At 36.4% G+C, this 16,630-nt stretch overlaps 1 protein-coding gene across 8 annotated transcripts in view; it reads right to left on the reverse strand.

Annotated features, from left to right (window-relative positions):
* Positions 1-393: 393 nt before the first annotated feature.
* Positions 394-16,630, reverse strand: part of LOC105201053 — an 86,066-nt gene continuing 69,829 nt past the window's right edge. For 6 of the 8 annotated variants that reach the window (XM_039446458.1, XM_039446456.1, XM_039446457.1 and 3 more), the window contains 3 exons: positions 6,261-6,413; positions 3,507-3,649; positions 394-1,193 (listed from right to left, as the gene is read on the reverse strand). In XM_039446458.1, the coding sequence (XP_039302392.1) occupies positions 983-1,193; positions 3,507-3,649; positions 6,261-6,413 (507 nt within the window). In that variant the 3' untranslated portion in view covers positions 394-982. The remainder of the gene's footprint in view (positions 1,194-3,506; positions 3,650-6,260; positions 6,414-16,630) is intronic. The other 2 variants (XM_039446460.1, XM_039446464.1) reach the window with 1 other exon arrangement.

Raw genomic sequence — 16,630 nt, forward strand, 5'->3', positions numbered from 1 at the left:
ACATGATAGATGAATATTTTGCATGAGATGGAGATAAAGTCGAAGAATAAGAACAGATATACTCATGAATGTGTTGGACAAAAATCATTAGCTAACTTACTGGCCTTAGCGCTATTTTCTTTACCCTTCGACCTGCGCGTAACCGCATGCCGCTCGACTCTCGCTCAAAAAAAGAATCTGTAATATCGACGTCGAGTGAGTTTGAGCATCATTTCAACACTTATATAATCTATATATCCCTTAATAAATATTTGTATTTATAATATTTGTTAAATATAACACGTGGATTTCGTCTCACAACAAAATATTTGCTTTAAACATAAGATTCGTATCACCTAAAGGATTAGGAATCAAGGAAGATGTCCATAAAAAGAACGGATGTTTACTCGTTTCTCAGTAAATAACGATATATTTAATAATTTCTTACAACTCTTTCTTCGGCAAAATGGTGTTTCGCTCGCCGGATCGTATTACACGATAGAAGATGCTATATCCTCTTACCTTCGCAAGTCACTCTATTCGCTGTTCTCGACCCTTGATGATTCTCTCACGTGAAGTTTCGCATTGCTAGAGTATACGCAAGGATGGATATCTGATACTCTCCATTGCTCAATCTTTGGAGGTTTATATACATTAGCAACTGCGCAAGGCCACTACCAAGCGCATTTGCTGCTTCCACGAAGGTAACATTTTCACAATAATTCGGATGACAACCCGAGTTTGACGAATTTATGAATTAAGAGTAAAAATGCCTTTCCAGGTATTTCACAACTTTTTTATACAAATCATTGCTGTTCCGGGTATTTCAAAATGTAACTGTATTGTGAAAATGCTATTTCAATATTTAACTTTATTTAGTCGCGTCGTAACTTGATATTGATTATCATGCGCTATATTATGGTTTGGACTATAACAAACAGAATATCTACAAATTAGCAAAGTTTGATTTATTGTCAAAATATTTTTTCAATATGAGCTCACATCATAGATACACGACACTATTAGAATTGATTATAAAGTCGTACGCACTTTCATAGTTTAACATTGTATCTTTAAACTCTTTTAATCTAACAATAGCCTGCTTATGTACTTTTAAATTCTTTCTCTTATATCTTACTGCCGTAATCATTTTGTCTAAAACGTAATGCAACCAGAGGACGTTCGTATATGGTTCAAATTTTCGCCAATTATTCCTACACACACAATAAAAATATAAATAAGACGTACACAGGGTGATTCAGGAACACCTTATGTCTTTGAAGAAACATATTCATGAAGTTATTCTGAAACAACTTTTTATTTGGTAAAAACTTGCCCGAAGCTTAATTTTTAATACAAATTGAACAAGAATGCCTTCTACGGTCGCAGCTAGGTCTTTGTGCTTGTATTGTTTGTATGATTTTATATACTTTTCTCAAATTTAATAAACTGCGCGCCAAATTAATTTTTAGTCATAACACAATTCTAAATTGAACAAGATTAAGTAATATCACGTATTATTAAATATTAACCCTTCCCCCCCCCCTAAAAAAACTGTAAAGAAATTATTGTGAAAAATATCACCTCAACCAGGGTTCAAACCTGGGACCTCCGGAATCTCCAGTACGGGTATCTTAGCCAACTCGATCACTGAGGCTGTGATAATATTTCTCACAATAAGCAACAAGTTAGAACGCTCTTCAAAGCAGCGTGACTTTAAAGTAATAGAGAGAGGTATTTTGACCGTTGATGTATCAATATAAATTGAACAAGAGCCTTCTACGGTCGCAACTAGGTCTTCGTGCTTGTATTGTGTGTGATTTTATATACTTTTCTTTTATATAAATTTCTTTACAGTTTTTTCAGGGGAAAAATGGGTTAGTATTTAATAATACGTGATATTACTTAATCTTGTTCAATTCAGAATTGGTTTATGACTGAAAATTAATTCGGCGTGCAGTTCATTGAACTTGAGAAAAGTATATAAAATCACACAAACAATACAAGCACGAAGACCTAGCTGCGACCGTAGAAGGCATTCTTGTTCAATTTGTATTGATACATCAACAGTCAAAATATCTCTCTCTATTACTTAATTTTTAAATTATAAAAAAGAATAGTTATACAATAATCGGGCTGTGCGGGTCACGCGATCTTCTGTCTCGTGCCCCAATTGATTTCGCAAACCACGTGATATATATACCGCCATGCGATTGGCCCTGTGAGATTCACTAGCGCGCCCCTGCGGTCTCTCTCGTGGGTGTATCATTGCAAGCGTTAGACTCGTCGAAGCTCTCGTAACGTGCGGTATGGCCGCCACGTTTCTATATACGACCGGTGAATAAAGTTCGGTTCTGCCATTGTATTCTTGGTGCGCAGTTAATTCTTGTTACCCTCCTTTCCGTCGGTATTTCCGGCTCCTGACACCGTATAACGGAGAAGCAGAGCCAGCGCAACTCACCGTTCAATACAGGCGATTATGTGAGACGATCGCAATGACCAGCTGATAGTTCGAATACTGCTCTTTCTCCTTCCCCCCTTTCTCCCGCTCTCTCAAAACCTCTATCCCATTTTCATTCTTTTTTCATTTATTTACCAACTCACTCGCTGACACTAAAATTATGGTATATTTAAAAAAAATATTCAATTATTTGATGTCTTGCTTTTAATAATTCTGTACGTGTAAAAAAATATCCTTTTTAAGTAAAAACTAGCACATTTAAAATGAGTGGTTAAAAGATAAACATGCAGAAAGAGAGAGAGAGAGAGAGAGAGAGAGAAAACGTGTTCAAACAAGTATAAACGTGTATACTCATCATCGTGCACAGCGACCAGCCTTTACCTTCACAAAGATAGAATTTCCATATCAAAATCGAAATTTTCCTCTTTTCTCTTAAATTACTTGTATCACTTGTTACATTTACTGCAATCATTCTCTTCACCAAAAAATACTAACAAATAACTTTATACAAATCACTGTCATCAATTACTATTAACCATTACTAATCACGCATGAGACTTACTCAAAAAAAGAAACATGTATTTACATGATGAACACACGACACATATTACAACAAAGAGATTAAGTTAGATTAGATTATATTCTCTTTGCTTTATGAGCGAACATACGACTAGTTTTATTGTTTGTGGTTACACTGTATGATTGGCGCTTCAGAAATCAGGACGCTGTAATTAAAAATTAAAAATATTGTTGCGCCTGTGACCATAACCTCAAAAATTTTACGGTCATCCTGGTTTTTGACAACCGAAAAACTGAGTTCAATATGAGACAAGAGAGTCACATTTGGGGACTCGTCCGGGATGGCCATGAAATCTTCGAGTTCATGGTCATAAGCGCGACACACGGCATTAAGCTTCGAGCAAGTTTTTGCCAAAAAAGAGTTGTTTCAGAATAACCTCAGAAATACGTCTCTTTTTACGAGATAAGGTCTTTTTGAATCACCTTGTATATGAGAAAAAATTAAGAAATAAAACATATGTACTAAATTTAACTGAATGTAACTTACTGAATTTTCTCACGCATAAGACGATAAATTTCAAACTGATATTCACCGTGAGCAGTGAATAAAGCTGGATCCAGTGCGAGATCATTATATATGCAGCATCCTTGATACAACATCCTCGACAACGTGAAATCTATTATAGACACCTTGAGAAAAATTCATCAAACTTATGTAGTTAATATATATATCGCAAAATACTATATAACATTTCAGTATTGTACACTGCTTGACAATTGCTAAGGAACAACAGATTCTTGCAACAGCGTTCTCGACAACCGACCAATCACAGTAAAATTCAATGTAGAAGGCGTAGTAGGGCAGGACGTGTCAACTGTATAAAATGCGGTGCACGAAAGTTCTTAATTCATTCAAAAGTTGATGAGATTAGGTGTTTGATAAAAACGGTGCTGTACGTTGTTGAACTCTTTTCTGAGAAATTTTGTGTGGTACGGCAATAATTAAGTGAAAAATGTCTGAAAGACATCATTTAAGTGCCTACCTTCGCGGACGAGTAGTTGAATGGCTCGAAACAGGTCAAAGTGTCACTACTGTGGCCACAGCAATGGGAGTGTCAAAAAGTATCATCTCGCAGGTAAAAAATTCCGTTAAAGGTGCTATGCGACAGCATGCCGATAGTCGTGGAAGGAAAACCACACCACAAGATGATCGATATGTACCCTTAATGGTAAAAGAAACAGATATCTCACTCCAAGTCAGATAGCTTCAGAACTTGCAACCGCCACCGGTACACGTGTATTTGCCAGAACCATTTCTCGGCGATTAAATCAGGCTGGTTTGTATGCTTAAAAACCTGTTCATTGCATTCCACTTCAAGCACGCCATCGTCAAGAAAGATTTCATTGGTGTAGCAAACATGTTGGTTGGGGTCAGCAACAGTGGTCCAGAGTAATGTTCTCTGACAAATCTCGCTTTACCGTGACAAATGATTCTGGTCATCAGTCATTGTGGAGAGAGAGGGGAAAATGTTACGCATCACAGAATGTTCATGAACATCATCGGTATGGCCAAGGCATTATGGTGTGGGCAAGCATTATGCACAATGGCAGAACATCGCTTCATATCTTTGAGCAAGGTACCGTTAAATCAGCGATATTTCAGAGAGATTATTCTAGGTCATGTTCGTCTTTTTAGGGGTGCGGTAGATCCAGATTTTCTGTTTATCGACGACAATGCGCGCCCGCACAGAACCGCTGAAGTATCGGACACATTTAAAAGTGAAAATATTGAATGTATGGAATGACCTGCATACTCTCCGGATTTAAATCCTATAAAGCATGCCTGAGATGCTCTTGGCAGATATGTTTTACAAAGAAATCACCCTCTCCGATCCGTGCAAGAACTAAAAGACGCCTTGAGAGAAGAATGGGACAATATTCCCCAAGGACTCCTTAATAGTTTAATGAACAGCATGAATAATAGGTGCCAAATGTGCATTGGTGTCCGAGGAGGGCATATTCCTTACTGAGAGACTGATATCTCTTATTCTTACATCTGGTAAAAACTTTTCTTTGTGACTTTGAAATTCTTCAAACCCAAACTTCATTTAATTTATTCCACTTTCCCAAGTGATAAAATCTGTATTATTTTGCATGATAAATACAGGGTGTCTAAAAAAAGGGTCACATATTTTGATAGCAAGTAGTATTGATCAAAACAAAAAGAAAAGGTCTAATTAACATAGGTCCTGAAACTAATATCTTCAAAGATACAAGCTATTTTATTATTTGATCTCTTTGTCATTTTCTTATTAGTCGGGTCATCTTTAGAATGTAATGAACAAAGGGTAGGAAAGAGTGGGGTACAATGGGGATATCTTTTTTCTAGGTGCCTTAAAAAATAAAAAGTAAACAAAAAGAGATAAAGAAATGATTTTTATTTTAATATGAAATGTAATCATTAATCTTCTATAAAAAAAACTGAAATAAAGAAACTAAATGTATGTACATATGATAACAAAATATAACTCCTTTTTTTACAAAAAACAAAAAATTTTAATGCTGACTGAGACGATTAATCTCGTACTGACGAACTCTCGTATAGCAACAGTAGTAAACACTCTTTTGTTTACTAGGGCTGCTCACATTCGTCAAGGCCTACGCAATGTCGTTTGACTTGTAGTATCTATTGCAAATGTAAATATCAGGAGACATTCTAAAGATGACACGACTAATAAAAAAATGACAAAGAGCTCGAATAACAAAATAGTTTGTATCTTTGAAGATATTAGTTTTAGGACCCATATTAATTAGATCTTTTCTTCTTGTTTTGATCAATACTACCTGCTATCAAAATATGTGACCCTTTTTTTTAGACACCCTGTATAACACTCCACTTCTATTACTTATGTACTTCGTTTTATTTCTTCATTAATTGCCTGTGATTATTTATTTCAGAAAATGTCTCTGTTCCTTAGCAATTGTCAAGCAGTGTATATAATATTACAAAAGCATTATAAAGTTGTTTCAACATTATTGAAATGTTCTGTGCTGGCAAAGTTGTAATAGTAAATCACTGCTATCGCTGAATAATCAGCAATAAATGATTGTTTAAGAAAAATATTAAAATAATAAAACTTTAAAATAATAAATTATATATCAACAAATATATTTCTAGATTTAATTTATACAGATTTGATTAAAAAATTATTTTTTACTTAAAAATAAAATTATATTACATTGCTTCTGTTTTATTAATTGCAGTAATTCTATTTTGAAATGTTTTTCGTAGAACATATACCTTTACACCTTTGCTAGGAAACTTGATCTCTTTCCCATCAAGATTATAATATACATATGGTTTTTTTGTTCTCGATATTAATATATTACCCCAATGCAAGTCTCTGTGTTCAAATTCAAGTGCCTTTTCTGCAACGGCTAATGCCAGTGCTGTCTGTAAAAAAAAAAAAATTTAATAAACACTAATAAACAAATACTGAAAAAAGTATTCTCACTTTCAATTTTTATAAAAAAAATTTGTTAAGAACCATTCCCATCTAAGTATATAAAGCTACAACAGAAAAGTGGTAGAAGTGTGGACTCAACGGGGATAAATAATGCTCATCAAGTACTTCAACAATGCATCAGATGTCAACCCTCTACCACTAATCTCTGCAAAGTTATCAACGTAATTTACAACCTCTGTATTTTATAAAAGGAGATAAATATTCACTTGCTACTAGTCTCCAAATTCGTTTTGAGTTTAGCCTTCAAATTTCATAAAAAAATTCATTAAAAAATACTCCCGTCCAAGTATACAAGACAGGAGGTAACAGATGGGTAGACCTAACAAGAATGAATAGTGCTTTAACATTATCTTAGGTATCAACCCTTAGTCTTAAACAATATTTTGAAATGGTAATCTGCTCTATAATTGATTGTAATGTCTTAAAACAGATCACATTAATAAAATGTATTTACTGACTTACTGACTTACTAATAAGTTTAAATAAATATATAGGGGAGACCGGGGCTATTTGTTTATAAACCTTTTTTCTTTTGTGTCTCCTAAGTTCTATATTCATTTTAAAAAAAAACATGGGAATAACCCCAAGCCCGGGGTAATTGGTAACTAGTCCGGGAATATCTCGAAATTTGTTTAAAGTTAAAAAAGCTGTTGTTAAGACTTTCTTTTATTTAAAAAAAGATATAGATATACAAAAAACAAATTCAAACATACATGTTCGCATGTCCTTTTATGCCATCGGTGTGACAGATTTCCTAACTCACCTCCCTCACCTCACAAATATCAATCTTTAACACTTTATAACTCTTTACCTGCTTAGGAGCAACGATTTTATATTCATATTCATGTTCTATGTACTAAAATACACAATATTATCAAGTTTGAACTAAATCAATGAAAAAATTTAGTTTACCTCAATGCTTAACTCTGCGTAGCATAAATGTTCGTAACGCAGTCAACGTAAGGTTAGCATTGCTGTAATCAGTATTAACAAATCGCCCTGGTGCTCGGTATTATAAATAACCCCAACATTAACTGTGTGCATTATTGTGATCGACAAAAATAGACATCACACAACAAAAAATAAACACGAAATGTTTCAAATACATTCAACTAGACACGATACATTCAAAGTTTTCAAAAAAAATTATCTCACTTAAATTTCAAAGAAATGCTGATTATCAGAAATTACTTCGACTGTCACACATTTTTCATTACAATTTCAATATGATGCCGTTGCCAATAAAACTTTGTTAGCAACATCGTTACATTAGGATGTGTTTACAGTATTTAAAGTAAATTTTTAATATGTACCCATAAAAAAATATTTTCAATTATCAAATTACCCGGTCTAACGATTTGCCCCAGCCTCCCCTACTTAGATTAAATATAGTTGCAAATTAATATATAAATTGTTTTAACCCTTAAACACGTAAGTGGGTCTGAGAGATCCCATATAAAGTTTTGAGCGCTTGCTATGTGAAGACGGAATGAGATAGGAGGTTCAGACCAAGACGTAAAAAAAGTTTGAAATCTCCTCTTTCGACTAATATGGTTGATCAACTTTTTTGGTCAACTAGAATTTGAACGACACGGCAGCAAAGTTTTGTTAGGGTCAATGTGACCCATATAGTGTGTAAGTGAAACTTTTTTGTGAGTATTTTACATAAAAAAGCTGGACAAAATACGTTCAAACAGGTCGGTTTGCGGATGTTACTTGCATATACTCTGTCTAAAGTTGGAATACTATAAAATGCTGTAGAAAAGGGAGTTTTTCCGAAATATATCATAAAACACATCAATTTTCAATTTTAGAAACGATTTAATCAAAAATTCCTCATATTCGCCTTGTTACATAAGTACATTTTTTAATAGAAATAACAATATAATTTTTTTTGAAAGTATAAATCTTTAGCTTTAAAACGCCGTATTGTAAAGTTCTTCAAAGTTTTTTGTTGCAAAGAAAAAAATTTTTTTTTAAAGTGGATTTTTAAATGCCCAAAAATACCTCACATTCTCAATGTTACATAATTATACTTTTTAAAAGAAATAACTTTGCCAAATTTTATTTTGAAAGTGTGACTCTTTAGCTTTAAAACGCCGTATTTGAAAGTCCTTAAACGTTTTTCGTTGCAAAGATATGATTTTTTGAAGGAAAAGTGGATTTTTGACCAATTTTTCATTTTTGTTTAAAGGTTTATCTTTTATAACTTCACAATAAATTATTTTTCAGCAATGCCGATTATGCAGTCACACTCCTGAGATTTTAAACTTTCGTTTAAAAAAAAATCGTAGAAAAATATTAATTGTAATCAAAGTTATAGCTTCTCAAAGTTGAAAGTCTTCCAGACCCAAAAATGTGTTTTCGTATTTTACAGGATCGGTGTGTTTAAGGGTTAAAACAGTTTTTCTACTATGACAACTAAAGCATTGAAGTTAGGTAAAATATGTATGATTTTTTATAGAGCTTATTACGGGCTTCATTTTTTGTTTGACACATTTGTTTGTAAAATAAATATTTTCTGAAATAATTAAGAAAAACTGTTTTTTCTTTCTGTAATATTTTTTTAATAAAAAGTGAGCATTACTCAAAACTTTTTGTATGTCACTCAGTATCTTCCTATTGATAACATTTGTCAAGATCAAGGTCGTTAGAAGCTGCTCTTTTGTAAAGCTTTACCAAAAAGTCAGCCGCTAGCTCAAACCTAAGATCCCAAGCGTACTAGTCGACGTCCTAACGCCCTACTCTACGTCATTTAATCAACAATCATTCTTCCATAACGATACTAATAGATACTGGAAATATTTAATCGTCATTTTCTCGAGAATGCCTAAGTTTCGCAACGAACGGCTTTACTACTGTAAAGATGTGAGTGAATAGTACACGCCCCTAAAATTATTTAAAAATCGGTGATATACATCTCAAAAACTCCCCTTGTTAGTTCCGCGCCTTTGTTGTTCTTGTTAATGCCTAACATTCGTTCTTCCTGGTTTGCGCCATTAACTAATTCGTGCGCGAACCGTGCTTAGGTGCACACGTGCCTCTCTGTGTAGTGTTATCCTTAATCGTTCTTGTTTGTCGCTTCCAGTGTCTTTGATTGATTATTCAGCGGTATCTCATTACATCGCTGTAATATCGCGCACATACACCGATGTCGCGAATTATCAGGTGATTAATCCCATTTGCTGCATAGCACGTGGAATAGACAAACAGGCTTCGGCCTCAACTGGAGGAGAGGAGTCACGCCCAAGCAAGGTACATCGCTGTAATATCGCGCACATACACCGATGTCGCGAATTATCAGGTGATTAATCCCATTTGCTGCATAGCACGTGGAATAGACAAACAGACTTCGGCCTCAACTGGAGGAGAGGAGTCACGCCCAAGCAAGGTACTCCTTCCTCATCCCTCATATCCTGCATGATTAACCCTCCAGAGGGTGAGGTATCCATCAAGTGCCTCTCTGAGAAGTGTGACAGTGACAACAAATCCATGTTTAATGAGCTTATGCCTTAACTGCGAAAACTCAACAAATGACGCAATCAAGAGCGCCATTACATCAGTCCTGCCTGATACGGTAGATAAAGACAAAACAACACTCTCTAAGAGTAACAATGATATCAAAATGGATCCATTATCCAAAAAAGAGCCAAAAAAAAGAATCAAGAACCAGGTGGTTTCCATCATAGATACGACAGATAAGGTGATAGAACACAATTGCAAGGCAAAAAAAATAGATAAGAGCTATAGTTCTGACGCAACAGACAATAACAACGCTACTTGATCGGCTAAAGGTAGCCTCACGACATCCCGCTATAATCAAAACGCTACTTACTCGGCCAACGACTTCGGTCTGTTTATTGTATATGTGTACGTAGACACAAGTGATCAAATTCAAGCCTCATTTGTAATCGGCAATACAATTACTAACATCGACGGTAACGAGGCCATTAAAATTAAAAGCATTGGCAGGAGCAAGATAATGGTCGTCTTCAAATCAACTCGAGCGGCCAATACTTTAATGGCTTCAACAGTTTTAAAATATTCTAAATACATTCATTTTTATATCATATCATATTTTATCACAAAGTCGAGTGTCGTCATGGGCATTCCCGTGGACTAGTAAGCCCTTCCTCAAGGAAAACATTCATGACAGTAGTAAGGTCGCCGACAAACGTTGTTCGTCTGAAACGTCGCATCATAGTATACGATAAACCGGAATCCGTTCCTTCAACTACTATACGAATTATCTTCGAAGGGAAATCTTTTTCCAGTTCAATCTCTCTATTTTACGTCAGATTTTACATTTCTCCCTACATTCCTCGTACAAGTATATGTTACAACTGTTATAGGCCCGGTCACAGTAAGGCGTGCAAAAGCTCTGCTCGCTGTCTACATTGTAGTGAAGGTAAACACAATGTACCAAAACCATGCAAAGAAAGTGAGAACCCGGCATGCTGCATTAATTGCAAGGATTCTCATCTGGCAACCTCGCCCAAGTGCCCCAAGATAGAAGTTCAAAAAAGAGTCACGGCTCTGGCGACCACGGAAAACATACCAGTCGTGGGAATCCGCGAAAAACCCAAACCTAATATTTCATTAGTCTCAAAGACTTTCTCTAGTGATGACTATAACTATAAAAATTTCCCTCTCTTATCGCACTCTAATTCCAACTCCTCGCCTAATAGTAATCTGAGCAGATTTAACAGTCACAACCTATACAACGCTTTAGGCTCCTGTGAGGAGTCTGACACAACATCAAGCACCAGAATTTTTGCTCAAGCACTGGGATCGAAAACCGTATCCGGGCATAATTGTTCACCCAGACTCGGAGTGCGTCTAATCGACGGGCGCAGGATATGACACGTGGACCAAGAATATAATAAAAGCAGCAAAGCATACCCGCTATCGGACGATAGAAATCGACAAATGGCGACTTACAATGAAGCGCTTGCGACTCCTAACAAATGCTCAACCAGCTTCCTGGGTAACGACGTAGCGCTCGCCAGGGCGCAAGAGCATGACTACTCTAAAAATAAAACCAACAACCAAAGTCAGTTTTCTCAAATTCATAAAGTTTTATTGCACTCGTTATCTCTGACATTATGTTTGCGCTACCAAGAAGAGACCATTATTAAGGCTAACGCCATTAAATTCCTAATTGTTTTTGTATGCCAATATTTACTTTCTTACGATTTCAAAAATTTTGACTTTGCTAATCTCATTAATCTTATTAACGCGCCTAACTCACATAACTCGGCATAAGTAGCATTCTCTTGTCTACCTGTAATCGCACTTAATTCTTCATAAACACATTAACATAAATTTACTTACGCATTAGAACTATCATTCGCACAGTTCCATAAATAGATTTCGCGAACATTGCAACAAGGGCACTAGGAAAAGCTGTCGGTCACACTTCCGCATCTCAGAGGGATGGATATGTGTGTTCAGGAGTTTCTGCTTAAAAAACACACCAACTTGTGGTGCAAGAATTTTCAAATCTTTAGGAAGGATGTTATTGCCCGCGATAGCAGCGACGTCTGTACCGTGGTTCATAGTCATCTAGTTTGCTAAAATTTCCTAATATGTTAATGCTCAGCGGTTAATGCTCAACGCCAATCACAGATATTGGCATTCCGACATCGAAGGCAGTTCGGGCATGGCGCTGGCCTCTGTTATCGAGGATATCAATTTCTCAGTGCTCAATAAAGGCAGCTCTACGTTTCTTGCTGCTCTTACAACTGATTCTGATCAAGGTGTAAATGTGATCGACTTTAGCTTAATCGACTTTAGCTTAACTTTGCAATATCTATCCATCTGGTGCTCCTCCAGAGTCGGAAAGAACTGCTGGGGCAGTGACCATTTTCCCGTATTTGTTGAGATCGGTATGGAAATGACATCGATCGATAGGTTTGTATATAAACTCCCGCTCAACAACTTACAAATTAGTGCATTCAGAGAATTCAAAAAATTGTGCAGTTTTTTGGATATTGCCGCCTATGGGCCCAAAAAGGTCTCTCTCTCTCTCTCTCTCTCTCTCTCTCTCTCTCTCTCTCTCTCTTCGGATCCGATGAAGTATCACCAATTTTTCTCTTATATCAGGGGCTTAGTTGGCGAATTTCATCCACAAAAAAAGAAGGCTCCTAGAATTATAAAATCCCAAAATTCTAAAGCTGCTCCACACTGGTGGAATGCAAGCTGTAGAGACGTGGTGATGAAGAGGATGACCCTCGCCACGTACCGACGTTCCCCCTCTTTCAAGGATCTTTGCAAATATCAGGAAATACAAAGAAAATATTCTAAACTGCTGAGGAAAAAAAAGAAAATCTTTGAAAATCTCTATGTGACTCTTTTAACGATAAAACGCCCACGCCTAGAATGCAGGGTTTCCAAGAGCCAAGCTTTTCAAGAAAAGAAATTTGAACATACACTCATCTCAACTCAGATCAGCGGATTTCTTCGCAAGAGGCTGTCATTACTAAATTATGTCCTCCGGCCTGTACTTCCAATGGCAACATTACAATTTCTCAAATGCTGCAAGAGGATTCTCAAACCGAGAACCTCTTTGCCTCGCTCAATCAACAAATTACATACCAATAAAGTTACACTAGCATTGAGATCAATGAGGAGAAAGTCTGCAGCAAGTATTAATCAAGGTTTTAAACGCCCTTCCGGCAAACTATATCACGTACCTCACAAACATATTTCAACAGGGCGTGTTTCCTAAAGCATGAACCGAGTCGCTATAACAACCATCAGCGCGTAGTTTTTATTTGACCACACGGTGGCGGCATCCGCCCCATCTCGCTCATGCCTTGTATCTTCAAAGTTTTAGAAAAAGTAAGTTACTTTAGGATTTAATAGTTTGTGGCAAAACACAATATATTATTCTCCGTTCAGTTTGGCTTCAAACCACAAATCTTACACCGATGATCTGGTCTCGTTTTTCAGTTATGCTCATGACTGCTTTATTGGAGACAGGATTATGATTGCCGCTTTCATAGACGTGGAGGGAGCGTTCAATAACGTCGACCCTAACGTATTACTCCGAGAGATTCGCTCGGCTGGCATTCCTGCACATATTCGCAAATTCATCACCAATCTCACATTCAAGAGAAGGAACTTTTTCGTGAGACAGGGCAACCTGATCGGCTCACTCATCGCTCGCAAGAGCACCTCCCAGGGATTCTCCCTGAGCCCGTTGCTCTTCGACATCTGCAATATCGGCTTAACCATAGAGGATTATTAAGTACACAGATGATAATCACCCTCTTGGCTTCGTCCAGAAGCGCATTCACGTCTCGTAATAAAATCCAAACTGCCCTGGACAGTGTTTACAAATACCTTGACTGCATGTCGCCCTTACTAAGTTCCAAGTAATGATCTTCGACCGCAGAAAAGTGACAATTCTTCCCTCAATGCACATTAACGGGGAAACCCATTGTGAATAAAGTAAGGTTTCTCGGTGTCATCTTCTACAGATCTTTATCTGATAAGGAGCATCTAAGTTTCTTTATATAAAAGGAAAAGAAAATCATGAATGTTATTGCCTACCTTTCAAACACATGGTGGGGATTGCACCTGCAGTCTCTCAAAACGCTTTACTACGTCCTTTTAAAAAATATGATGGAGTATGGAGCTCAAGTCTTTTCGTTCGCGGGAAACCGCATACTGATTGCAAAGCTTCAGCGTTTGCAAAATAAGGCGCTGCGGATAGCATACGGTTATAAGAATTCTACAAATATTCTGCTAGTCGTGTGAGCTTTGTGAGTCATGTGAGTCTACACTGAGAACCAGATTTGTCATGCTGTCCTGTAAATATCTTTATAAAAACTTTGCTAATCCCAATTGGGTTGAGTATACTCATGTTAAAGCGGGACGCCGAGTACGCGAAACCGCCTGCACGCGCCAAGGGTGGTCAAGTCTTCCCTCTTCAGCTACTTTTTAAGGATCAAGGGTAACTGCCAAAACGTATATCAATTTAAAATCTGCTCGGGTGTAAACGCAAAATATTCGGTCTGTCTGCACATCCAGCTAATAAAAGATAAGTTCACCAGCCTCTCGAACAAGGAGTTATTCTCGGCTATCTAACTGTTCCTACTAGAACTGGTCAACAATAAATACCAGGACTTCATGTAGGTTATCACCAACGTCTCATTTATGAATCAAAAGGACACCGTCAGCTCTGGCGCCTTTCCTACCATCTGCGCGCCCTTCATCAATTTTAGAATTAAACATAAATTATCGGCGGGTATTTCTATATTCTTCGCAGAGGCTTGTAGGGCCATAACCTACAAGCTATACAATTAGTTAAAAGATGGGAGAAAACTATCTTTTTCATAGATTCCCTTAGCTTATTGCAAGCACTCAAAAACTGTTTAGCCAAATAATTGAATTATTTCATTTCTAAGATAAGATGATGCTTCCTGTCAAGCCCAGAGAAAGGGCCTATAAATAATCTTCTTGTGAATTCCAGCACATAAAGGTATACAAGACAATAAAACAGCTGACCAGACGGCCAAGGAAGCAGTGCACAGAAGAAACAGAATCAATTTTAAAACTGTACATTCGGACCTGTTCGCCAAAGCTATGAGAACTAGAGACAAAATATTCCGGACGTACCTAAAAGAAACTACAAGAACTAAAAGGAAAATATACGGCCGACTATACTTAAAATAAAAAAATCCTGGTTTTATCACAAAAACCTCAAGCAAGAAAAAATTGTTATAATAAACCGAATTAAAAGCAACTATTACAATTTGGCTTTTGTACAGCAAAAACATGATACAATGCCAGTATTGTTATTGTAGAGAGAGGAAAGAGAGAGAAAGAGAGAGAAAGAGAGAGAAAGAGAGAGAGGACATTAACCATATAAATTTTTTATTGTCCCCTTTATAAAGAAAAAGCAAAAATCCTCATTGCTTATCTTAAAGAAAAATTTCCCACATCTCCGATTAGCATGTTTCATATTTTGGCCACTCCGTATACCAGATTGTTATATTTTTTATATTTTAATAAGATGAGATAGGAGAACCGGAACAATCGATTGAACTACTATTAGCGTTTAACACTTTATTTAGTAATACAATAAGTATGAATCGGAGTAATCGGAAAAGTATGAAGCTTCCACTCGCTACGCGTGCTTGTCCCGGTCTCGCGAAGGGACAATAAAGGAAACGATGATTCGGCGAAATCTCGTCTCGCCGATATTCACAATAAGCTAAATAAGAGCGCAAAGAGGTGTCACGATTAGGCTCGTTTGCTTCGCGGTGCATAACTCACAATATATATACTTGGAATAAATCTTAAATACATATCACAGATGTCGCCTCCTCCTTTCCTTTCTCAAATCATGCAACCTACACATATGACCACTTCCGCTTGGATATCCCATTCGCGATACTCGCAGTTCAAACAGCTAGGTTTGGGAAAACATTAGGGAATTTGTGAATTTTATCGAACGTTATGGTAACCAACCTCAAGCAAACAGCACTAACGCAGCTTTGCGTGCTCCGAAGCACACATAGGAATTTTGATTGAACAAATTTTATTCGAGGGATGACGGTAACGTTCCTAATAAAATGGTATAAAAACAGATGTCAATATTCACTAAAAAGAAAAAAACGCTGTTAACCGCGTTCTCTCACGTACATTTCGTACACAGTTTGTACTTCACGCTAAATAAAAATGTTTGTCAAGTGTGATAGATAAATAAAATAAAAATCGATTTTTTTAAAAACGCATTCCTTAGAATAAAACTCCAGAGAAAATTTTCCGGAGTGTCTTCATCGTTTTATCCTTGTCTAATATTTAGTAAATAATGAAGATAAAATGACATCTGGGAGATACTCGGAAGGGAATCCAAACATACCCCTGACACATCATCTTTTAAAAACAAAAATTCTGTAATAACACCCAAAAGCGTCAATGACAAATAACTTTGAAAATTGTTTCAAATTTCCGTAAATTATAATAGCGTACTATAAAATTCAGCATTACATTTTCAAATAGAAATGCTCATTTCGCGAGTATCTTTTTGTCTTTGTATTTGCATAAATTCGTAAATATGCCAACAAAACGGAGATTAATCAGAGATTTAAACAAAAGTGTTAATAACATAAGAGCCTCATGTTCTAAAAAT

Source organism: Solenopsis invicta, chromosome 3 (assembly GCF_016802725.1).
Source record: "Solenopsis invicta isolate M01_SB chromosome 3, UNIL_Sinv_3.0, whole genome shotgun sequence".
Classification (NCBI taxonomy): Eukaryota; Metazoa; Arthropoda; class Insecta; order Hymenoptera; family Formicidae; genus Solenopsis; species Solenopsis invicta.